We start from the raw sequence: 25,523 nt of genomic DNA, 5'->3' as shown, positions 1-25,523 counted from the left end.
TTGAAAAGTCATGGACATGCCTTGTCATGTGTGAACAGTGCTTTCTGATAATATCCCATCTTTTATTATTAACTGTTTCTAAAATGTGTTTTACTCCTGATGGACCGGCACTCCTCACTCTAAAATAGCATTTCATTTAACACGAAGCATTGAGGGCCACAGAAGTTCAAAATAACATTCACAAAAATAGCAGAGAGTTCAACAAACCTTAATCGTCTGTCTCAGTGTGGGAAAACAGAAATGCAACTGTTGTTTTTATCTTACAACATAACTGCAAATCAATCCATATTCATATCACTAGTAAACAAATTCTGAAACGCCTTACCATGTGCTTTTCAGTTCAGAAACTTGTATCTCTCTTTTCAGAAACGGGTTTATAATTTGTGAGATTTTGACTGACAGTTGCATGAGGCCAGAGAGGAAGAGAGGTCACGTGACTCATGGAAACAGCTGTGGGAGCATGTCACATGCATGACAGGCTGAGCTGTGATTACAGCACCAAAGCATCTTTACATTCTCTTCATCATTTAATGTTATAATTACAGCTCCATCATTGCCTCTTCATGCATGCTTTAGTTTGTATCAGTGAGATCTCATCTTAACAAAGTCAGTTTTGTCATCGTTTACTCCCCTCATGATGTTCAGTGGACACAAAGGAAGATAACGTTCAGATGTTTATGCAATGAAAGTGTAAAAGGGTGGATGCTATCAAAAGTGACGAAAATGCACTGTAAAGCTTCATTAAAGTGTTTAAACAGTAGTCTACAGTTTCATTGTTTTTTTGTGTAAGGAACAGTCCAAACTGTAAATTTGCATTAATATGACTGCATAGTTATAATGACAACATTAATCTTTCTAAGCTCACTTTATCTTACCGTACGTTTTGTTAAGATTTTCAGTAGGTTATGACTGAAAATAGTCAACCCTAATATTATGATTGTGTAAAGTAAATAGATTATTTTGAAAAATGGATGTTTGTAGAAATAAGATGAACTTGCAAACACACTGCGGTGTCAGGACCTTGAATACAAGGCTAGTACTGACATGAGCTGGTAAGTAATCAACCCTGTCAGGCTATATCACTACAAACTAACTATAACATTTTGCCTGAGATGCCACAATGCAATCGGATAACACTTCAGGACATCATGTGTCTGAAAGCATGTTTGAAAGGTTGCAAAATCTACAAATCACCATTTCAAACAGGAAGTTTTGTGGAGCGACCGAACACTGATCTGCAGATGCAGGTCCTCGTATTGTTCAGAGTTTAGTCGTATCTAGTGATCCTGATCAATGTGCCACGGATCGCTGAGTGATGATGTCAGCTGAGGGGGGTGTGGGTGGTCTATTCACGGCTCTGTGTGTGTGTGTGTGTGTGTGTGTGAGGAGGGGCGGCCGTGCACTTGTGCAGTCTTTCTTTGGCAGTCTTACTCCTGCCTGGAGCCCAGCTCAGACTGACACTGCTCGTTCTTCTAGTGTCTTGTGTTCATGATCAGCAGTTGCTCCAGGACTGTGGTGTTTATCAGAGCTGCTGAACTTTGTCATGTCTCTGTGGTGCACACAGCGGAGGTGCACGGCAGGACTCTGCTGCCTTCTGCTCACTCTCTGCTCCTGGATCTCAGCGTTTAACCTGGACACAACAACAATCCTCATCAAGGAGGGTGAGGAGGGAAGTTTCTTCGGCTTCTCTTTGGCTTTGCACCAGCAGCTCACACCTGAACCTCACAGCTGGTGAGTCTATCGCTCGGCTTGTATCGAAGGCAAAAGAATGATTGTGAGCTGAAACATGATCTTATATAGCAGCACTCTTCATTGGTGTCAATACTTAAATAACACTAGGAATCCGATTTTTCTCTTGGAGATTTTGTCAGTTTGTTAATGTGTGTTCGTGTGAGATAAAGCATTAGATATCTCTCATGCTGAATCGTTTGTGATCAGAGACAGGTCTGTTCATGCTCAGAATGATGTTCAGTCAGTGACACAGCAGATATTGTCGTGCAGAGACTGTTAAAGCTGGACGCTTGCGGTCTGTCAGACATGCAATGAGTGTGTGAGATGAGTTACAGTCAGAAGCATTACGCTGTGCTGAGCTCACGGCTTATTATCAGCTATTATTAGTGGCCAGCATCACTCTTATTATTGCTCATATAAGGGTGATAATGTATGAATATTCAAGCACTAAGCATTATTTATTTGAGGATTTGATTCCACAAATCATGTGTTGTTGTGGAGAGGTTTGTTGCTTTTCTAAGTGATCAGGTGCATAGTTTCTCCGACTAGTAAAGGGTGAAAAAGACAGCAAGACTAGAATCTAATAGAGACGTATACATTGTGATCATGTTTTAACTAATTGTGTGGTCCCACTTTATATAAGGTGGCCTTAACTACTATGTACTTACATAAAAATAAGTACAATGTACTTATTGTGTTCATATTGTATTGTAAAACACTTTTGCTGCTATTGAGGGGGGATAGGGGTAAGGTTAGGGAGAGGGTTGGAGGTATAGGTAAGTTTAAGGGTGGGTTAAGGTGTAAAGTATGGGTCAACAGTCTAATTATAAATGTAATTACAGAAATTAAATACAGATGTAATTACATGTAGTTTTTTTTAAGTACAATGTTAAAACATGTATGTACACAATAAGTACATTGTACTAAATTATTAATTAAAATGTAAGTACATAGTAGTTAAGGCCACTTAATATAAAGTGGGTCCAATTGTGCTTTATAACATGTTCACTTCCTTTAAAGAACCTCGGTAAAATGAATACATACATATTAATGTATTATATATTAAACAAGTCTTTTGTGCGTTGCATGATATCAGCAGTTGCATCATATTTAACACCTTAGAACCAATGCAAACACCAAAACACCATCACACCATACACTATAATGCTATGTGACATACATGAATGTTCATCGATTTGAATGGAAAATAGCTAAGCATTTTTCCGCAGCTTGAATGGGTATATAGTGCCATAATACAGTATGTTAGGATGGTTGGCTAGCGAACCATTGGTCATCTAGTCACCTAATGAGGGTGCTGGCAGTACCCGTTATAAAGTGTGTCTCTAAATTCACTACTATATTCATCAATGCAGCACTTCTGTAACAAATCCATCTCTGATTTCAGCGTACACATGTACACTGTTGTGCCTTTAAGATGTCAAGTTAGAGATGTTTAGAAAAAGTGTTTTCAGACACCTGTGATCTGATCTGATCTGATCTGTCCAGTGTCACGTCTGATCACGTATGATGTAAATAACACCTGAGTTGAGTTTCTGTGGACCATACCATTACCACAAAACGTGACGTGTAAACTCTGCTGATCACTGATTGGCTGGAGAATATCATCACTGAACTTGTGACAAGAAACACAGCAGAACCACTTCATTTAAAACAGCACAGCCAGCGAATGATCGAACACAACCGTTGAACGAACGAGCGCACCTGTTTTAACAACTCAATATGGCTGAAATGTTTTTGTTTTTTTCCGTGTCCTTGGGAAATGGCACGTCTTGTCATTTTATTACACAGGGCTTTGTCATTCCCCACTGACTCATCTCTTCTGTAAATGTGATATCTCTGTCTATGAAGTTTAACTTTTCCCCCTCTCTCTTATGTAAAAGTATCGCTCTCTTCTCTATTCATAGTGTCCATCAGACCTGTATGTTTACTAGCGTCCCACACTCATACTGCAGTCTGTCTGTCTCCAGCGTCTAAAAGCAGCTTGTGTGTGTTCAGGAGCTATACGGTTACAAGACACTTCTTTAGCAAGAAGCTGTTAAAAGACGTCACATTAAAAGTTTAATGTCTGACGCTTTAAGTGGGTTGAGTTTAGGCCTGAATTCAAATTCAGAATCTGACACAGGTTTCAGTCAGTGGCTTATCTTTCTGTCCTCATGGTTAACTGGCTCCCGAAAGCTACTACTTATGCATTACCGTTTAAATGTCTGTTTGTTTGTTTTAGTTTTTTTTTTGTCTTTGGTTTTATTTGCTTTGTTCACGTTGTTTAATCTCAATATATTGTTTATTGATCCTCGAAGGGGAGCTTCAGGAGTACAGCCAGACATAAACCCAATCTCCATGACACACTGACTTCTGGTGCTTTTCTCCCTCTTTATAAACGTTTTTTAAAAGGTTTAGAGTTTCATGTGATTCGATCCAGGGAATTCCCGAATATATGACTGTTGAACATTGACTACTAACCGCATTCAGTAAGTGTACATGTCGCAAAAAAATGTTCGCTGTTTATATCTCTTTGAGATCATCATTTCTAATGCCTCTGGTATGCCACTGATCTTTCTCTGACACACACACACACACACACACGCACACACACACGCTCACACACACACACACACACACACACTGGTTTCCATGCTTTATAGGTTCATTCCATAGGCATAATGGATTTTCTATTATCCAAACTATATTTTCTATCCCCTTACACTAACCCTGCACATAAAAATTGCCCCTCACACAAAACTACTATTTTTAGATATTCAGAAAACTTAATTCTGTATGACTTATAAGCTATTTTCCTAATTTCCCTTTAAGGACAATGATTTTGGATACGCACACACTAACACACACATGCACACACAGACACACACACACACACACACACACACACACAGTGACATCAGATCTTCCTTGTCTCAGTGTACAGGCAGTAAATGCACTTTTGGACACAAACGATTGGCCTTGTATAAGGAAGTCACATGGTGTCTGCTGTTACTGTGTTTGCACTCTATTTATACTCAGATGAGAACTGCTGCCTGTTATAGACTAAAAGAGAATTGACCCGACCTCACAGCCTTCTCCAATATAGGACAGACACATCAACTCATTATGGTCTGTTGACTACGTATTTATTTAGATTTTAGATTTGACACTGTCTTGAATACCTTCTCTATTTTTACAAATAAAATCCATGGGACAGGTTCTCATACGATGACTCAAGCTGGAAATCACATATCACATCAGTTCCATACACACACACACACACACACACACATACATATACAGTGGTGGCCAAAATGATTAGAACACTAGTATTTTCAGCAACTAAAAATTGAGTTATTTCTATCTTTTGCTGTAGTGTGTCAGTAGGAAATATAAGATTACATTTCCAAACATTCATTTTTTTCATTAATTGTAATAATCCAGGGAGATTTTTGTTTGCACAAGGAGTCTGACAGCAGAGATGTGATCTGATCATCATCAGTCTGTCTGGAGTGACATGAAGAAACAGAACAAACTGAGACTGACTCAGTCCAGAAGAACTGTGGCAAAGGTTTTAAGACGCTTTAAGAAACCTGTTAAAATTCCATTTGACTGAATCTGGGCAGAGAGAATTCTTCTAACTTCTTCTGTCCTCTGTCACGTCATCAATAAACCCCACTAACACCAGTTTCTTCACGTCATTCTGGTACAGGTAGATCTTAATGTAAATTATAGATGTTTTTTCGTTCTTAAAGTCTACTCTGGCCATGTTTGCACCTAGTAGTGAATCCTCTGTGTTTGTTCTGGTGAAGTCTTCTCTTGATTGTAGACTTTGACAGAGACACGTCTGCCTCCTGGAGAGTGTTCTTCTCTTGGCTGGATGTTATGAAAGGGTTTTTCTTTACCACGGAGAGGATCCTCCGATCATCCAGCACTGTTGTCCTCCGTGGACGTCCTTTGACTGAATGATGTGGACTCAACAGCAACAGCTTCCAAACACAAATGACACACATGGAGTCAACCATGACCTTTTATCTGCGTAATTGATGTAGAAATAACAAAAGAATAGCCCACGCCTGTCCAGGGCTGTAGCTGGGGTTTGCTGGGCCCAGGTGCAGGTTGTATCAGTGGACCCTGTTTGAAATAGTTTTTTTTATGTTCATTTATATTTATTTAGTTGTGCTATTTACACATGTATTATTTTTCCAATTTTGTAGGTGTCCAAGTACAAAAAACAAAAAATCTAATGTAAAATAGCACTGCATAGTCTTCATTGTAAAAATTTAATTCAATCAAACCAAAATTTATTCAGACAACTTTAACATTTCACATTATCACAGTTTATTCACTATAGTTTATAAAATGGTAATAAAATATGACAAGAACTCAGAGTTAAACTGTGTCATCACAAATTCATCTTGATAACTTTGATAGAAAGGTATGTAGTGGATTATATGACAATATTTACACAACTATCAATACTCTGTTGAACAGTTAATGCTTAACTTTGTTCAATCTCTCTGCTTGCATGATAAATATTATTTTAGAAATTAATAATTATTTCAGTTTAACATGACATACTTGTTCAGTGATAACTACGAAAAAATATATAAAAAGTCATAACAGTCTTATCAAGTAACTGTACGATGTTATATCCGAATGCAGATAGGAAAAATTTTGTGATTGTTACAGATACAAATACTGGCTGTTACATGAAAATGTAAATATGTAATGTCATATATAAAGTTTTTAAAATTTAGCTACATATGTAATTGTTGCATAAGGCTATACATTAATACGCGTTTATTGAAAAAAAAAAGGCTATCTAGGTGTAGACGTAAATAAAACACAATCGAACATGTAGAAAATTTAATTAGAAACATCTAAACTTTTCAGGTCGCAGTAAGTGCACCACTTGTCATGCACATCCTTTCCCGGAACAATACTGAAAGCTAAGATAGAGAAACAGATGATCATAGTTGTACAAGGATAGCCATTTTTTAAATGAATCTATTAGCAGAGCTACTGCAAGTGATTTTAAGTGCTGGAATTCCATTTATTCTTTGCTGAAACTTCTGCGTCATCATGGAGAGCGGGTCATGGTTGCCCAGCAACAGCAGACGCCACTGGAGCGCAAGCGCAGATTACAGAGTGCTTTGGAAATAAGGAGAGCGGCGCGCCTAGCGTTTTCCACACGTTTTCAGTCGCGACATCATGCAAATGTGGTTTTGTTTTGAAGGAGAAATTTTTTTTTTTATTTTTTTTCTGGACTCGGTCGAGACCAACTAGAAGACTTGGCGAGTCCAATGGCCAAGTCCGAGACAAGTCCGAGTGCAAATTCAACGAGTCCGAGACAAGTCCGAGACGACAGAAAAATGTCTCGAGTCCGGACTCGAGTCCAAGACCGGACTCGAGTACTACAGCCCTAGTTCCAACTATAGGGGGATCACACTTCTTAGCCTCCCCTGGAAAGTCTATGCTAGGGTACTGGAGAGGAGAATTTGTTCCGATAGTGGAACCTCGGATTCAGGAGGAACAGTGTGGTTTTCGTCCCGGTCGACGAAGACTGGACCAGCTCTATACCCTTTCCAGGGTGCTGGAAGTTTCATGGGAGTTTGCCCAACCAGTCCACATGTGTTTTGTGGATTTGGAGAAGGCATTTGACCATGTTCCTCGTGGCATCCTGTGGAGGGTGCTCTGGGAGTATGGGGTCGGAGGCTCCCTGCTTAGAGCTGTTCGGTCCCTGTACGACCGGAGCAAGAGCTTGGTTCGCATTGCCGGCAGTAAGTCAGACCAGTTCCCGGTGCATGTTGGACTCCGGCAGGGCTGCCCTTTGTCACCAGTTCTGTTCATAATTTTTATGGACAGAATTTTCTAGGCGCAGCCTAGGGCCGGAGAGTGTCCGGTTTGGGGACCATACGATTTCGTCGCTGCTTTTTGCGGATGATGTTGTCGTGTTGGCCTCCTCAGACCAGGACCTTCAGCGTGCACTGGGACGGTTTGCAGCCGAGTGTGAAGCGGCTGGGATGAGAATCAGCACCTCCAAGTCCGAGGCCATGGTTCTCAGTCGGAAAAGGGTGTATTCCCCACTTCAGGTTGGTGGAGAGTTCCTGCCTCAAGTTGAGGAGTTCAGGTATCTTGGGGTCTTGTTCACGAGTGAGGGAAGGATGGAACGGGAGATTGACAGACGGATCGGTGCAGCTTCTGCAGTAATGCGGTCGCTGTACCGGTCTGTCGTGGTGAAAAAGGAGCTGAGCTGTAAGGCAAAGCTCTCAATTTACCGGTCAATCTTGATTCCTACTCTCACCTATTGTCATGAGCTGTGTGTCATGACCGAAAGGACAAGATTCTGGATACAGGCGGCCCAAATGAGCTTTCTCCATAGGGTGGCTGGGCGCACCCTTAGAGATAGGGTGAGAAGCTCGGTCACTCGGGAGGAGCTCAGAGCAGAGCCGCTGCTCCTCCACATCGAGAAGAGCCAGCTGAGGTCGGGCATCTATTTCGGATGCCTCCTGGATGCCTTCCCAAGGAGGTGTTCCAGGCACCTCCCACCGGGAGGAGGCCCTGGGGAAGACCTAGGACACGCTGTCTCCTGGCTGGCCTGGATAAGCGGAAGATGATGGATGGATGGATGGATGGATGAACATTCAAACTTTGATTATAGCCTAGACATGTTGCATATTAATTGTACTATTTATGAACCTCAAAGCATATGTTTGTATATTTTGTGTTACTCCATAATGATGTTCTATTTGAAGGCATTTGTAGTGTAGGTATAGGGCCCAAACATAACCTCAAGCCCAGGAGCCAAAGACCACTGATCTAATGAATTCTAAAAAAAAATGTGCAGCTATGATTTAATTTTCTTTAAACTGGTAACTGTTCATGATGTCGTAACTACATTTAAAGTGTTAGTCTTCCTCTGCAGGATATTGGTTGGGGCGCCTCAGGCCCGGGGCATAGGAACTTTGTGGGGCAGCCGTCCCGGTGCACTGTATCGATGTCCGATTACACCGGAGAAGTGTGAACGAGTGGACATCGATGGACATGGTAACACTTATTAAGACCATTTTAGCTTCATTTTTATGTGATGAACTAAAATGTATGCTCTGCTCAACTGTATCCATTCAAGGAGAAATGTTTCTCGTTTTCTCAAGTGAGTCTGGACCGAGAGAGCAAAGACAACCAGTGGTTGGGTGTCACAGTCAAAAGTCAAGGAATTGGTGGAAAAGTAGTGGTGAGTATGTTTTATACCTGTGACAGGTAGATCAGACATGTATACAGTAAATAACATAATGGGGTTAGTCAGCCCTGCTCCAGGAGGGCTACCTTCCTGCAGACTTCAGTTATTGTCAGTCCTCCTGATCACTTTGATGAGCTGGTTCAAGTGTCTTTGTTTAGAATCCTTGTAAAGTGGCTTACTTCACCTGCCAGATCATCAAAGGCCACCTCAGTATGAAGGGTCCTTGGAAGGCAGCCTTCTTTTCAAGTTCTCAACATTTCTAAAAGAATACATTTTGTGTCCCTGAAACACCCACAATCATCAGCATTGAGCACGCTCGAGATCAGCTCCAGCCCAGCAAATGTGTGACCCTTGTTGCGTTCTTCATCATGACCACTATGCACACTCAAAACACAACCCAATAGGAAATGAACATAGATTTAAACAAAGATAGATTTATTCCAGTTCTCCCTCAGAAATGGGATTCAAATCAACTCAAGTATCTCATCCATCCGTGTTTTCTTACAATGTGGACTTTCAATCTTAAAGTTTTAATTTGAAAATCAAAGCACAATTATAGAGAATGGGGACCTGGTCATCTTGGCATGAGCACTACATGATCCTGTTTGTGTTGTGATGTCAGACATGCGCTCATCTCTATGAGCTCAGACAACACGTCAACCAAACCTTTGAGACCCGTGACCCAATCGGACGCTGTTATGTGCTGAGTGAAGATTTGACCGAGAGAGATGATCTGGATGGAGGAGAGTGGAAGTTTTGTGAAGGTCGTTCTCAAGGACATGAGCAGTTTGGATTCTGCCAGCAGGGCCTGTCAGCGAGTTTCACACCTGACAAAAACTACATCCTCTTTGGGGCTCCTGGGACCTACAACTGGAAAGGTAATGAGATATGCTTTTGATGAGCTGATGTTTTTTTTATCTCTCTCTAAATCATCCTTTTCTCATCTAAACTCATCTCAGGGCTGTTATTTATGGCCAGTCCAGTCGAGGATGCTCTGGTCTACAAAACAATGGAACCGTCCAAAAGCTCATTTGAGGACATCGCTCAGAACAGTTACCTGGGTTTGTAGACAAAAAACATTGACGTGTTGACATTTCAATACTTTGTTTTTGACTTTCAAATTCCATTACACTGGTATTGGCTGATTTTGTGGTACCCTAACATGAATAAACTCATATAACATAATCACTGTCCAACAGGCAAGATCAAGATTTGTTTCCATTTGTAAATGTGTCCCTTCTCATCACAGGTTTCTCTGTGGATTCAGCCAGAGGTATTATGAGTAAGTCTGAGCTGACGTTTGTCGCTGGAGCTCCTCGAGCCAGTCACAAAGGAGCCGTGGTTCTGCTACGGAAAGACAACGTCTACCGGCTGATGCCTGACCACATTCTGTGGGGTGAGGAGCTGGCCTCCTCCTTTGGTTATTCTGTGGCCGTAGCTGACCTGAACAGTGATGGGTAAGACACTTTATATGTCAATGTGTAAAGCCATGGACCTGATGTGCATAAATTCTTACAGCATGATTCCACCTACAGTTGGACAGATCTTGTGGTGGGAGCTCCGAATTTCTTTGACCGAAAGGCTGAGATTGGAGGTGCTGTGTATGTGTACCTGAACCCGGCCAGCCACTGGGAAAAGGCACGACCGATCAGGCTCAATGGAACATATGACTCTATGTTTGGGATGACTGTCAGTAGTGCTGGAGATCTGGACCGGGATGGTTATGAAGGTAAGAATGAAATCAAGTGTGTTTATATGCTTTAGTTCATGGTATCTCAGAAAAACAGATTACATTGAATTCTGCATTTGGTTCTTTGTAAAAAAAAAATGCAATGGAATGTTGTATTACTGTTACAGCACAGAAGTGAGTACACTCCTGTGTAATTACACAATACTTATAAAGATCTTCTAATGCGTTTTTTTTCTCTCTACATTGAGCCTACTTGTAAAGTGACCTACAGAACAACCTCATCCTCATACCTCTTTGACCTCAAATTCTATAATATATTAAAAAATAGACATGTAACAGTTATATCTGTCACGGTTTGCTAATGTGAAGAGCAAGGAGATGAAGGAGCGAGGAGTGGAATTGAAACATATAGGCTTTAAACACTTTCAGGGAACAAGGGAAACACACGTAGCTAGGGTTGACATAAACAACTCTGGACGAGGGAGAACAGAACGGGCTAGAAGTCAAATAGAGCAGACAGGTGAGGAGGTTACCTAATAACAAGGAACATCTGGAACTGGAACTATTAGAACTAAATGGGGAAAGGAACAGAAAGGACAGAATAAGGGCTAAGAAGGCACATGGGGATCAAAACACACACAAAACAAGGAACAAAGTCTGATAACATCATTACTCATATAAGGCCTTTCCCTTAATAAATAAAGAAAGAAGAAGAAGGCATTGTACTTAATATATGATCTTTACTGGAGGAGTTGTGTTGTTCATTTTCTTAAAAAAAAAAAAACCTTTTAAAAATGGTGATCATTGGATTTCCATCAGATGACATACCTTTAAAGGTTCCTTCTTTTCATAATCATCTGTGACATTGGCAGTGTGCTTTAAATCACTGTCTTGCTGTAATATTCCTCATCTGCAGACTGGAAGTAATCTTGTCTGGCAGTATTTTGGTACATCAACATGCATTTATGGTGTCATCTACAAATGTCATCTCCTCAGAATCAACACTAATGTATCCCTGACCAGGTTAATGCCACATGAGATGAACATCTGAGATGAACAAATTTATCATAGACTCATCAGACCAAAGACCATGCTACCAAAATATTCACCTAGGCTTCTTTTCATGTTCTTAAACAAAGGTTATACTTATAGTTTTGTACTGAAGAGCAAACAAGAGCCTGGATATTATACAATGTCTACCTGAATTGTCAAATAAACTCGCATGATTTCCATTGATAACCCCTGTTCATTTATTTATTTTTTTTACTATATTGTGCAAGTAGTGCACTTTCCGTAGTGTTGTTTTAGGAGGATGGCCATTATCGCTCTGATTAGTGGTGCTCTGGCTCATTCTATAGCTCCTGATTCCTGCAGCAATCACTGTTTTTAGTTGATCCCTGGTCTTCCTGTATCCTTTTCCATCTTTGTGAAGTCTCACAGTCAGATTTTTCAATTCCTCAGTCAGATATTCTCCATGTGGAGTTGTGATGCAGACATGCAGATAGACACAGCTCATAGGTCTATCACTGCGTTGAAAATCTCAGTGTTATCAGTTTTGTTTGTATGATGTTGGTGATGCATGATGAAGGTGTTTTCACGTTTATTGCGCTATTTTCTACTTTGGGACCTGCATATGTGGTTGTCCACAAGAGAAAATACTCTACTTGCCAAATTAGAAATAATGCAATTACAGAACTGAATTTTTTTTAATCATTTGATATTTTTTATTTGTTTGTTTTCAGATATTGCTGTTGGGGCCCCATTTGATGGAGATGGGAAAGTTTTTATTTACCATGGCTCTTCATCTGGCATTGATACCAAACCCTCTCAGGCAAACCTCTCTCTGAGACACACACACTCGCTCACTGGCTCACTAACTCACACACACAAAGGTGTGCTCAGGCGCTATAGACAAACTCAAACCTGGTCTAAAGTCTAGTGCAATATTTTTTCTTTGTTATTTAAAGAACATGTTAGTAATATGTGCCTGTAGACGGGTGCACACGCAGCAGCACAAAAACATTTTTAAAAATGAAAAATTACATTCTGCCATGCAAGTAGCACACCGTTCATGGTGCGAGGTTTATTGCACGTTACACCCAAAAAAATACCAATTTCTCATTAAGAGAATAGGGACAACTTATTTAGACCATGTACCCTGGCGTGCCAACCGTTTTCCCGTTGTTAAACTAGTAGAAATGGATTCGGACATGCCCTGAGTGCACCTGCACTGTGCGCTTTATACCATGCAATTAGATCATTAAAATAGGGCCCAAAATTCGAAAGAATCAGCAAGGTCTTAGATACTGAGCAATAGCCACTCCTGAGGGAAACTATCCCACAGAGTGTGTTTATCCCATTTAAAACACAACACTCCTATATACTCTAATTATCAATTAACATGGGGGGGGGGGGGGTCAAAAGACTCAGGGTCATCACACCCACACAAATTTGCTTATCCAATGCAGATTAAAGAAGGCTGTAATGGGAACATGCTACAATTGGCCAGTGAAATGTGGCTGTTATCTGATTGGCTTGAGTGGGTGGAGTCCATGCATTTGTGGATTTGTCAGCATGTCTTTTCGCTAGAAATGTTTCAAAATCCACAAATGTTTGCAGCGATGCACAAATGCACAGAAAGCCATTCACTAATGTACAAGACATGATCCACAAATATGTGCAGTGATCTACAAATGCACAGAACCCAACTCACAAATCAAAGTTGTGTTTGTATGAAGCCCCTCACATGACATGCAAGAAAAAATGTATTATGCACACGATTTACTAATTTGTTCCCTCGATGTACTAAAACATGCATGCGATGCGTTCACTATTTTGTTCCCTCGATTTGATAAATTGTGCATTTAATTTATAAATCGAGGGAACAACATAGTAAAATGTAGCATACATACTATTTTTGTCCGGCATGCCATGTCTGTAGCTCCGTATGTTTGTAACGATTGTGAATATGTTTTTTTATTTGCAAATGTAATTTTATTTATTTGTTAATTTAATTCACGTTTGTGAAATCCTAAGATTAATTTGGGGATTCCACTCTATTTATTTGTTAATATGTTTATTTCTGATAATATTTATACATTTTGTGGATCATAATCTATTAATTTGGAATAATGCAACAAAAATATTTCCATCTCTATGCACTATACTGAAGATATTTTTAAGTTCTTGTTCACACAAGAAATAAGTGCAAACTAATTGCTGTACTAAAGAACTAACATTCAGCCAAGAGTGTCATCTCAGCATTCTGAATTTATCTGTCATCATCTCAAGGTTCTGGACGGGCTTAATGCAGGAGTCAAGCGGCTGGGCTATTCCATATCTGGAGGACTAGATGTTGATGGGAATTTGTATCCAGATCTAGCTATTGGCTCTCTCAGCGATCAGGTTGTGCTTTATAGGTGAGATATGAACTGCCTGTATATGTTATCGACATGAGCTGTGAATTGAAAGCATGTGTCCTGTAACAAAAATAGCTACTGAATGTTTAAAAATACATGCCTTGCAGTCATTATTACTCAAGAGACTTTAAAGGTGCCATCTGTCATGTCTAGCAAAAAAATCAAGTCATACTCCACATTCCATACCAGATGGGGGCAGTATGCCTCAATAAAGTGAATTGGTCTACTCTAGAGTAACAAACGAGAATCGGCATAGTCTCTATGCTCCGCCCCTACCCTCAGAACAACCCTAGAGCCATAGCCGAAGACTAAGAGGACGTTTTGCCTCCAGAGGAACGTTGGGTGATGTAAAGTGATTTTGAAACATGACATCTTCAAGCTACTCCCCTTCACCTTTACCAGTGAATATGTTCATATTCGTTTTGTTCATATTACATTTTGAGTTGTATATACACATTATTTGAATTAAATTAATTTGACAGACAGCATTCTGTCAACATCATTGGTAAACATCAGACAGCTGATGTTGACCAAGCTAGCGCCAACCAACGATACCAGAGCTGCCAACTCTCAAGCATTCACCATGAGACACACGCAAGTGACTCTTTTCACATGCTTTCACGCCACACATCAATTTTCTCATGCACAGAAAAACCACGAAGCAAAGAGGACACGGAAACCAACAGACCAGACAGAGCAGGTTAGTTATGATATAAAAAAATGGGTAAGTTATAGCTAGCTAATTATCAAACGCAGCTACGGTTAGCAATCGCTAACATTAGTACGTTTATCGAACAGCCTTCGATACATTTTTATGTTATAACTTCCAGAACAAAAAATACATAAACATATAAAACAAACTTCTAGCGAAATACTAACAGCATCTAACTTACCAATCCAAAATAATTGTTGCAAGTTCGGAGTCGAACCTCATTTCTTTAGGTCCATCAGTTGTCTCCAGCGATGGAAAGCAGTGCTGATGTTTACTCTGGTTTGGCTCCTTTTCTTATCGGATTTAATTTGTGATTCCGAGGGCGGAATGTTGTATGAAGTAGTGGGCTGTACTTTCCACACGATTGACATCAGGTTCAAGTACACGCCCACAAGCCGTGCGAGTTACTCGTGTATTGCAGGTTGGCTGGTGGTTATGTTGCCCACATACCGCCTCCCATGGCCGAAACCGGTATTACGACACCTGTCGGGCCGTGGCTAGTAATGCTAATGCTAATTAAGGTTGATATCTCTGCAGCACTATAACTTGACATTTTTTTAATGACATCATCGAACTTATTTCTTCTCATTCTTTTGATGCGTGTAGGTCATTGTTTGGATATTTCTACCTCAATTTTTACAGATGGCACCTTTACAGATCTTTTTTGACTCTTTGATCGTTTGTCCATTAGGTCACGTCCAGTGCTTCACGTGATCCGAGACATTTCCATTGAGCCTCAGTATATTGATCTGACACAGCACAACTGCCAGGAGCAAGATGGTGTTTGGTCAGAAGTTACTTTTTATTGATTGCACTATATATTTTTTGCAATTAGATGAGTACTGAACAATATGTGTATCTATGTTCTTGTAATTCATCTTGTTTGGAAACTTGTAATGTGTGTGTTGTCTATCTAGTGTGGATGTGAAGGCCTGCTACACGTACACTGCTTATCCTGACTCCTACTCACCACATATCAGTAAGATAAACCACATCTACCATCACAAAATACAGCGTAAGTGCAGACATACACACATGTTTGAATGTTTGTATTGCTCTCCCACATCAGCACTTGGTGTACATTTTGAGGCAGACATAGAGCGCAGGAAGTTGAGTCTTCCTCACAGAGTTCACTTCCTGGAACGCAGTTCATCAGAGCCGGAGTACGTTCATTCGGTGGTAGTGGAGCTACATGGACAAAAACATCCTGACTGCAAAACAGTGACTTTGGTTGTAAAGGTAGAACATTCATTAATGCATGCATGCATTCAGTGATGTCAGATCACAAGTGGTCATGCATTTGAGATGCATGTTAATATTAAGTGAAATGGGAAGGAACTCTTATGTTCTCATTTCACTAGGACAACATTCGGGACAAGCTGCGGCCCGTCTCTCTGGCTATCACACACACTATACGAAGAAGCAGACATGGCCACCACACGGGACATAAACACCATAACCAGCTGAGCCCTGTCCTGAGCCTCAGTCCCTCAAACACACTCTACTCCGAGGTAAAACACATGGACTTTCTGTGCTCTACTCTTTGAATTTGGTTGTGATTGGTCAACCGCTGCACCGCTGACCCAATAGCTGTGTGAGTTTCATCTCTCTCATAGCACTCATTATGGCCGTTGTGACAAATTATGAGCTTTTATATTCAGATCTAGTGCCTTTGGATGGATGGTTTCTAGTTAGACAGTCTCTAACAATGTATTCCACATGTGTCATGTTTAACTTCTGCTCCACTTTTACTTCACACATTCACTGGTGCACTTATCATTGATATTAGTATTCCCATTATATTTGTGTGCAGCTAGCAACAGTCATTACTGGTACAGGCTACATGATGAATATGAAGTGGTCCACACAAAGTATTTTCCATTGACTTTTTTTGTGCAATAGTCATGCAACCTTAAATCTTCACATAATACAATTATTTTCACTCAATGTTACATATTGCAATATTACCCTCAAAATGGCATACCAGTGTATTAATTGGTAAGTAATCAGATATCAACTCCATGCTTATTTTGTGAAAAGGACTAGCTGTCTGTACATTATCTTTTATGTAACATTCGTGGAATGGTAATTCCAGTATCCCATCAGGAATTCAAAAACAGTGTCACAACAGCAAAAATGAATATGCAATGCTTAATACAAGCTTTCTGTCTACTACTCAGGTCAATTTTGTCAGAGAAGGCTGTGGTGAGGATAAAATATGCCAGAGCAACCTTCAACTCTCCTATCAGTTTGGCACAAAAGCACCTATTTCAAATGCCTTTATTCCTCTGCCACGGTAAGTGCTTACACACATATGTTCTGTCTGAGTTACGTCATGTTTAGAGTGTGAGCTGACCACATCTACAGACAGTGCTGACATGCTTCATGGACGTCTTAACTCTGACATCTCACCAAGGGTTTAGCATTAATAACTCTACTCATCATTATTTAATTACTCCCACATGCTTTGTGTTTAGAGACGAGTCTGATGTGCCAGTGTTCTCTCTGTCGGATCAGAAGTCAGTCGTGCTGGAGGTCACGGTGACCAACATGCCATCTGACCCAGAAAACCCACAGGAAGATGGAGATGATGCCCATAACACCCAGCTACTGGTGTCTCTGCCCAACACTCTCTCGTACTCTGGACTCATGGGGCAGCAGGTCTACAGTTGTTTCAGTGACAGACAATTGTCTTTCTTTTCTCAGTCATATTTCTCCTCGTTTCCTCATCCTGACTGCGTTGTGTGTTCGTGTCTTGAAGGTATTGTGTGAAGTGAATCAGAACGGCTCTCAGGCGCTGTGTGAACTGGGCAATCCGCTGAAAAGAGAGGCGACGGTAAAGTAACCTTCTCACAGTTACACTATTCTGACCTTCGAGAAACTGACCATGAATTCTTCATGACAGGTCCAATTTTATCTTGTTCTGAGCACTTCTGGGATCACGATAGAAACGACGTCACTGTCTGTTCATCTTGAACTGTCCACGTGAGTCCAGACTTTTCAGTTCTGTTTTCTTCTGTTTATTTTGTGAGCAAAACAAATGATGTGAAATGCATGTGTGAATCACACGCAGGATAAGTGAGCAGCCTGCTTTGGCCCCCGTCACAGCGTATGCACGGATGGTGATCGAGCTTCCTCTGGTGCTCAGCGGGTAGCTGTTCACTTCCTGTCTCTGATTTTTGATGTTTACACCTGTTTTCTGAAACAACAGCTTATTTTCTCATGACTGATGCTCTCACTTCAGTTTATTTCGAAATGGTCTGTAAATAGATTTATTAATTTGTTCTTTAAATGTGTGGACTGGGGTTGATAAGTTGTCTTGGTCTCCTGCAGACTGGCTCGCCCCCATCAGCTGTTCTTCAGCGGAGCAGTGAGGGGGGAGAGCGCGATGACATCACTGCAGGACATCGGCAGCGCAGTGGACTATGAATTCATTGTAAGTTATTTTGCTCAGAAGAACCTGCATCATATCTCAATTTCTGCACTACAGATATTTTTGTTCTGTTGAATTCCGTGTTAAATTCCACAATCTTCGTAGGTTTCTGTACAAAGCTAGCATTTCTTCATGTTACGAATGAGTAACGAATAGTGTCATCTAGGTTATACAGTACTAGTCAGTAATAAATTAAAACAATGAAACTCAGGTAGGTTAGGGTTACCGAGTGGCGTGGTGGGAATCTATGGGGAAGTCGAGACCTAGTGGTGAGAGAGGTTGTTTTTTTTTTTTTAAATAAGAATTTGCAATGATTATTGTTATCTTGTGTGATAACAGGTGTCAAATGCTGGGCCGTCTCTCCAAACTTTTGGCTCGGCATCTATGAACATCCTGTGGCCGTACGAGCTGATCAATAGGAAGTGGCTGTTGTATCCGAGTGCAGTGCAGGTGGACGGTCAGCCCCCCACTCGCTGTGAACCCCAGTCAGCACTCGACCCCCTGCACCTGGCCCTCGACCAGCCGCCGCACACAGAGAACCTGAAGGTACACACAAACACCATCAGTAGAAGCCGCGCGTCATTGATAAACGCAAGTATTGAGTGAGACGGACGGTATCTGTGAACAGGGCAGCAGAAAGGTGCGCTCGCATCTGGAGACCGAAGAAGACCTTATTCCCAAAAGACCAGTAGGAAAAGTCACTCCAGCTGTTTCTGCTTCTGAGAGAAGGAAGTCTCTCACACTGGTGAGTGCCGACCAGGACATAGACCAAATTAGAAACTCTTTCCTGACGTATATTATTTTCTAATCTGAGGGTGTGGGTGATGGATCTGTTGGTTTGTTACAGGATTGTTTACTGGGCTCTGCACGCTGTCTGCTCTTCCAGTGTCCTCTTCACACATTCTCCGGCTCGATCCATTTCAGGATCCGAGCGCACGTGTGGAACAGCACTTTCATTGAGGTGAACGATTGTTTTTAATAGTAACTCAGTGAGGAAAATAAAAGAGTTTGTATGTACTGTACATTATAAAAATTATTTCAAAAGACGGAAAACACATTTACACTTTACTTCAGACAAGAAAACAGTGCCAAAGCAATCACCACAAACACATAAAGTACAAGCCCACAGCTAGTGAAATATAACCCATAAATGTGCATACTGTGCATGACAACCCATACGTATATATGAAGCAGATAAACATGGATTGATGTACTTCACTGTGAAGCGCGTTGGGCTTTTAATGCAAGTAGCACCACAACTCCTAGACAGAGTAGTAGCATTCCTGCATTTTCTTTGTTCGTAGACAACATCTCCGCCTCAGAGCGGTTTACGGATCATCCAGCAAATATTATATGCACAAAATTTTCCTGACTGATGAACAACATAACAATAAAGGAATCCTTGGATTTGCATGTTTGAAAGATACTCAGACTTTTTATCGAGACACTTAGTAACAAGTAAACAGCATTTCCTTGTGCAGAAATGAGTATTGTAATATTCTAATTATGGTTTCTTAGTTTTAAATGGACAGAAATTCCCATTACAAGATTTGCACTAAAATATTCTCCTGGTCTGCTGTGCCATCTTTTGCACATTTTCTTCTGTTACTGTAATATGATTCAGACACAGTCACATCATAAAAGACACCAATTTTCAATATTAATTGCACCACTCTTCCCAAAAGTTCGGAATCAATACAATATTTCTTAAGAAAAAATAATTTTATTAATTAAGGATGCATTTAATGATCTAGTGCCAGTATAGACACATATAATGCTACAAAAAATTATTTATATTTAAGATAAATGCTGTTCTTTTGAACTTTCTGTTCAAACTGTAAAAATGGTTTGCAGAAAAGATATGAAGCAGCACAACTGCTTGCATGATAATAATCAGAAATGTTTCTTGAGCAGTAAATCATCATATTATTCTGATTTCTGAAGATCATGTGACACTGAAGACTGGAGGAATGATGCTGAAAATAGTGTTCATGGGAATAAATTACATTTTAGCATATATTCACATAGATAACAGTTATATTAAACTGTAATAATATTTCACAATATTTCTGCCTTCGATGTATTTTTTTTTCTACAAATAATATTTAATAAACTTGCTGCAAAGTTAATGATGTTTAATACAAAGTGCCGGCGTATTTGTGCATTGTTTTATCGGCTCATCCAGTTCGACTGCCGAAGCAGAAATCTCCGTACAGTGTTCACTTTTACACTTTCTGTCCATTAGGAGTTTTCATCTGTCAGTGCTGTGGAGCTGCTGGTCAGAGCCAATATCACCATAAAATCCAACATTAAACATCTGGTGCTGAAGGACGCTGCTACACAGGTCAGACAACACACATCACTGGAGATCACACATCCTCACGTCTGAGCATCTTCATGTTAGCGTATTAACTGTTGTGTGTGTGTGCAGGTGTCAGTGATGATTTACCCAGAGTATGGGCTCTCAGACCAGCACAGCATCCCATGGTGGATCATTCTTATCGCTGTCCTGGCTGGAATTATTGTTCTCGCGCTGCTCGTGTGTTTACTGTGGAAGGTAAGTGTGCACCTGCACCCGCTCAACAAGCATCTTTATTGCAGACGAAGGAGATAAACCATAATTCTACCACACAACTTGCATCGTTGAGCTTGGTGATTCGTCACTTGTTTGACTACTGTCATGGTGAATGTCCTAAAGAATATAAATTGGCTATAAATTTGCAGTCAGAACTTGATCAGGGCTTGATTACTGGTTGCCAGTTATGCTCTTTTCTGGAAACAGAATGACCCTCTCTTTTTTTTCAATTTATTTGTGTATAGTAAAACAGCTTTGTGACAAACAGAGCTGCTGTGGCTCTCTCTTTAAGATGCTTAAGAAAGAAGGAGCCGAGAAAACTGCAGTGGTCAGATGAAACATCTTTCACTTTATGAAACATCGGAAATGTGGTTCTCAAAAGTCAGTCTGCTGTCATTTAAAGGCATGAAAACAAACCCTAAAAATAAACAATGTACTCGGCCTCATGTTGTTCCCAAACTCTTTTCCATCCACAGGAAATGATTGAGGGCAGTGCTGTAAATGACTGAAAACAGCATGAATGTTTCATAGTTTCATAAAAGCAGCCCATACAGCTAGCTATATGATAGGAGGCAAGCACAGTTGTCATTCGCTCATAAAAGATGACTGCATTCTTATTCATGCATGTATTTAATGAAGTGCAGCCATATAAAGAAAAGAAAATTATTCCATTTTCCTACCATCCATTCTATTGTCTTATATAACCTTCAGCATAATAGTTGCTCTCCTTTAATTACTAACCACCCATTGTTAGTTCCTTCTGTTTTCTTCTGTCTGTACCTACATTTGTTTGCATATTTCTGTTATCTGTTCCCGTCTGGTGGAGCAGTGTGGTTTTTTCAAGCGCACGGAGAGGCAGCCTCAGTATGAAACAGAGTTTTACCGCGCTCAACTGCAGCTGCAGCCATCTGATGTGGAGAGGAAGCAGGCTGCTGAACTTCACTAAGAGCCTCATCCAGCCTGATCTTCCTCCAGCACAGCCGTCATGTGGTACAGCTCCGGTCTGCAGTGGAGTGTGCTGCTGTGCTGTGGCTTTCCAAACTAGAAGAGTCATGGCATGATATCCAGCATTTGAAAAATAATAGGCATGCCTAACAACTTACAAACGAGTCGCTGTCATTGAAGCATCATTGAGACCTTCTTATTATGCTAAAACGCTAGGGTTTCTCTCCCTAGGAAATATATTTATCATGCACATTTACAGACTTACAAGCCACTTGATTTGAGATTTACATTTGAAAAAAACTCTTGATGGCAGTGGTTTTAGTGATGCAAGGCAGAACAAGCAATTGATTTCCTGTAACTGAGCAAATTAGCAAATTAAAGAACACATCGTTTCCATAATGAGCATAGAGTCACAAATGAGTAGAGCCTATGATAATCAAGTGCAGGTGACATTAAATGATGCGAATACCAATAAATTGAAAGTATCGTATTTTCCGGACTATAAGTCGCACTTTTTTTCATAGTTTGGCTGGTCCTGCGACATATAGTCAGGTGCGACTTATTTATCAAAATTAATTTGACATGAACATGACATGACATGACATGAGAGAAATGAACTAACAGAAAACATTACCGTCTACAGCCTCGAGAGGGCGCTCTATGCTGCTCAGTTCTCCTGTAGACTACACTGAACACATAGAGCGCCCTCTGGCGGCTGGAGACGGTAATGTTTTCTCTTGGTTCTAAATAAATGCGACTTATAGTCCAGTGCGACTTATATATGTTTTTTTCCTCATCATGACGTATTTTTGGACTGTTGTGACTTATACTCAGGTGCGACTTATAGTCCAAAAAATATGGTACATACCTTAGTAAATCGCCTTGCATGATTTATTCTAAATGTATACATTTTGTATCTGAAAGTGAAACTTTAACAAATGCATATGCAATAAGGTCAGCAACAAAAACAACTCTCTCTGTTACATACTCCTACTCAACATATAAACATCATTAAAGGGATAGTTCACCCAAAATTCTGCATTAATGACAAAATTTTCATTTTGGGGTGGAGCATCCCTATAATCATTTAACCCCTTGTCGTTCCAAACCCGTAAAAGCTTTGTTTGTCTTCGGAACATAGTTTAAGATTTTAGTTTCCATACATAAACAACATATGCTTTTCTGTGTCAACAGCACCATACTTGGATACATTGTTTACATTGTTTACACTTTGATCTGAACGTAAACAATGTATCCAGATACATATGTTGTCAGAGAACTCTCTGAATTCATCAAAAAAAATTTTACTTTGTGTTTCCAAAGATGGACCATGGTCTTACAGGTTTGGAATGAACTCAGGGTGAGTAATTAATGACACCACTTTCATTTCTGGGTGAACTACCCCTTTAAGAAACATTATAGCCTTCTTAAAAAATGAAAGTCTACAGATCATTGGTGATTAAGGATGATGGGAATCTGTTTGTATTCAGTGTATTAGGATGTGACATAGAGGCTGATGGCTATGACATTCAAGGAATACAGGATGTGTAAAATACTGGATATAAGAGTTGTTAGACTCTTAGCTTGTGTGGGAAGGCCAGCAAAAGAAGATCTGATAAGCAGCGGTTGTCCAGCACTAACTTTATAACTCTAAAAAAATAACAGATGAGTTGAAAAGAGTTTGAAGCTGAAATAGACCAAGCATGGTGTGAAGTAATGTCTTGCCAATGGAGTACATTGTTATTATTACAATGGAATGGAAGTTTAAACCTTAGAATATCAAGTAAAATGATTTTAACCTGGTTATTAATACATATATATATATATATATAATACCTCATTGTGCTTCTTTCTCTTTTACAGTGTGGTTTCTTCCAAAGGGTTCGGTATAAAGATAAAGTGCCCCAGTATAAGGCTGTGAAGATCCTGCGGCAAGAGACACAATTTCAGGACAAGACTTTTATTTTGCACAAAAAACAATGGGCTACCCACTGGAGTGATGGGACAATCTAATCTAGTATGCATCCTTTAGTCCTCAGCAACAGGGACACAGAATGCAGTGGACTCACACTAACTATATCTATATACTGCTATAGATTTGTATTCAGCATTTTATAAGTTGCATTTTTCATTGCTCTGCAGAACGAAAGAAAATTTCAGAAGGACAGCTGCATTTAGCTGGAGATACACAGTATATAAATGGAAATATATGCGCCTAGTATTAAAACCACTGTTTAATGTATTAATGTTGAATTCAGTGTAATGGTGTTTGTGAACTCATAAAACAGCTGTGGTTCTGTGTCAACTACAATTCAGTGCCTTTAGAACTTTGAAACTGTTGAATACTGAAACATATTTTAAGGGTCTTTATATCATATGAGGGACATAAAAGGTTTTCAATTCGCAAAAACTTAGCATGCTTCATTCAAAGACCCTCATGATAAAAAGCTATTATGTTTGTCAAAAAAAGCTAAGTATGTCAATTTAATTTGTTTAGAATTTTTTCATAGTATACGTCATTCCAAAGCAGATTTGCCGAAAGTTATACTGTTTTATCTATAATGCCATAAGCCGAGTCCTTTAGATGTCATGCTGGTGTCATGAAGTAGATGGTGGTATGTGCCTTTAAGTGGGTTTGCCAAATCTTATTAAAAGGAAAAGACGCTCAAATATATACAAAAAAGAAGAAATGTGCATGTGTGACGCATGAGAAACTGCGAGGTCTGTTCTAGCGCTTCACACATGCTGAAGCTTCTATGTGCATTGTATTTGATGTGCACTTTTGTAACAAGCTCTCATTTATTTATCGTTTATTTGATCTGCCGTCAAACTATCTGAGATGTCGTTGTTACAGCATGCTGCAATGGGTTGCATCTTCGGATCAGACTGACAGACTGCTGTTAATGCTTTCTATCGTGACCACACACACAGTCTGTTACATTGTCTACCATTGTGACATGTTTCCATCTATGAAAGTCTTTATATAGTGTATGCATTCTGCTAACTCTGGATTGATTTGAATCATTTTAATTTACTTTAATTGTGAAACAGACACTAGGAATATATAAATATTGGATTGGGACTCTGTATTGGCAAATACCCAATAATCAAGGACTCGGATCGGGCACAAAAAACCTGATCGCGACATCCCTAAATTTCAGCATTGTGAGGGGATAACAGCCGACTGCAGCAGCCTGCCTCATTTATTTGAGAAACAATAATAATATAACAATAATAATGATGCAGCAGATAGTTTCATTTTACTGCCAAGCCTTTTGTATAAAGGCGATTAACAGGCGATATCTCCAGTACAGTTCAATGCTGCAAACTTCATATTCTATTGGACACAGTTATGTTACCATCAATGTTTAGGCTATGTATAACAATAATGTTAGGATAACTAGGTCCTGGAGAGCCACTTTCCTGAAGAGGTTTGCTGCTCTAATCAAAGACATATAAACAAGCTAATCATGGTCTAAGGGTTACTAGCAGTGCATCCAAAATCATGTACTGAGTATACTACAATGTAATATTGAATATGGTTAGTGTAACACACATTCTTTTCGGCAGAGATTAACAGTTTAACAGAGTTAAAAGGGGAATTGCTTTCAGTACTTGTACACTGGGTGTAAACAATGATGACATTAATACACAATAAAACGTATTTTCCTCTGAACTGAAACAACACAACATCTACAAAGAGTCCTTGTGCAGTCTTCGGTCATTTCTGACCGGAGAATTTTACATTTTGAATTTTTGAAAATCATAGCTTCAC

General features: G+C 39.9%; 1 protein-coding gene across 1 annotated transcript; it reads left to right on the top strand.

Moving 5' to 3' along the window:
- Positions 1 to 1,383: 1,383 nt before the first annotated feature.
- Positions 1,384 to 24,001, top strand: itga7 (integrin, alpha 7). The gene is made up of 25 exons (XM_026240784.1): positions 1,384 to 1,731; positions 8,660 to 8,781; positions 8,889 to 8,968; positions 9,597 to 9,852; positions 9,934 to 10,035; positions 10,224 to 10,431; positions 10,510 to 10,703; positions 12,407 to 12,495; positions 13,956 to 14,083; positions 15,487 to 15,582; positions 15,713 to 15,774; positions 15,865 to 16,034; positions 16,157 to 16,306; positions 16,976 to 17,091; positions 17,273 to 17,456; positions 17,557 to 17,631; positions 17,701 to 17,780; positions 17,869 to 17,946; positions 18,129 to 18,231; positions 18,568 to 18,774; positions 18,857 to 18,973; positions 19,076 to 19,189; positions 20,474 to 20,572; positions 20,660 to 20,785; positions 23,612 to 24,001. Exons 1-25 carry the CDS (start codon positions 1,544 to 1,546, stop codon positions 23,759 to 23,761), a joined length of 3,294 nt encoding a protein of 1,097 aa, XP_026096569.1. The 5' UTR covers positions 1,384 to 1,543; the 3' UTR covers positions 23,762 to 24,001.
- The last annotated feature ends 1,522 nt before the right edge of the window (positions 24,002 to 25,523 follow it).

This window comes from Carassius auratus, linkage group LG36F, assembly GCF_003368295.1.
Source record: "Carassius auratus strain Wakin linkage group LG36F, ASM336829v1, whole genome shotgun sequence".
Taxonomy (NCBI): Eukaryota; Metazoa; Chordata; class Actinopteri; order Cypriniformes; family Cyprinidae; genus Carassius; species Carassius auratus.
The sequence above is the reverse complement of the archived record's forward strand: the minus strand, read 5'-3'. Positions and strand labels throughout refer to the sequence as shown.

What these genes read in the sequence shown, in the direction of transcription:
- itga7 (XM_026240784.1), top strand. Translation starts at nt 1,544, where the DNA reads ATGTCTCTGTGGTGCACACAGCGGAGGTGCACGGCAGGACTCTGCTGC. An exon ending in CGCTCAGAACAGTTACCTGG is followed by an intron (nt 10,036 to 10,223) that starts GTTTGTAGACAA and finishes TTCTCATCACAG; the next exon opens with GTTTCTCTGTGGATTCAGCC. An exon ending in TCGTGTGTTTACTGTGGAAG is followed by an intron (nt 20,786 to 23,611) that starts GTAAGTGTGCAC and finishes TCTCTTTTACAG; the next exon opens with TGTGGTTTCTTCCAAAGGGT.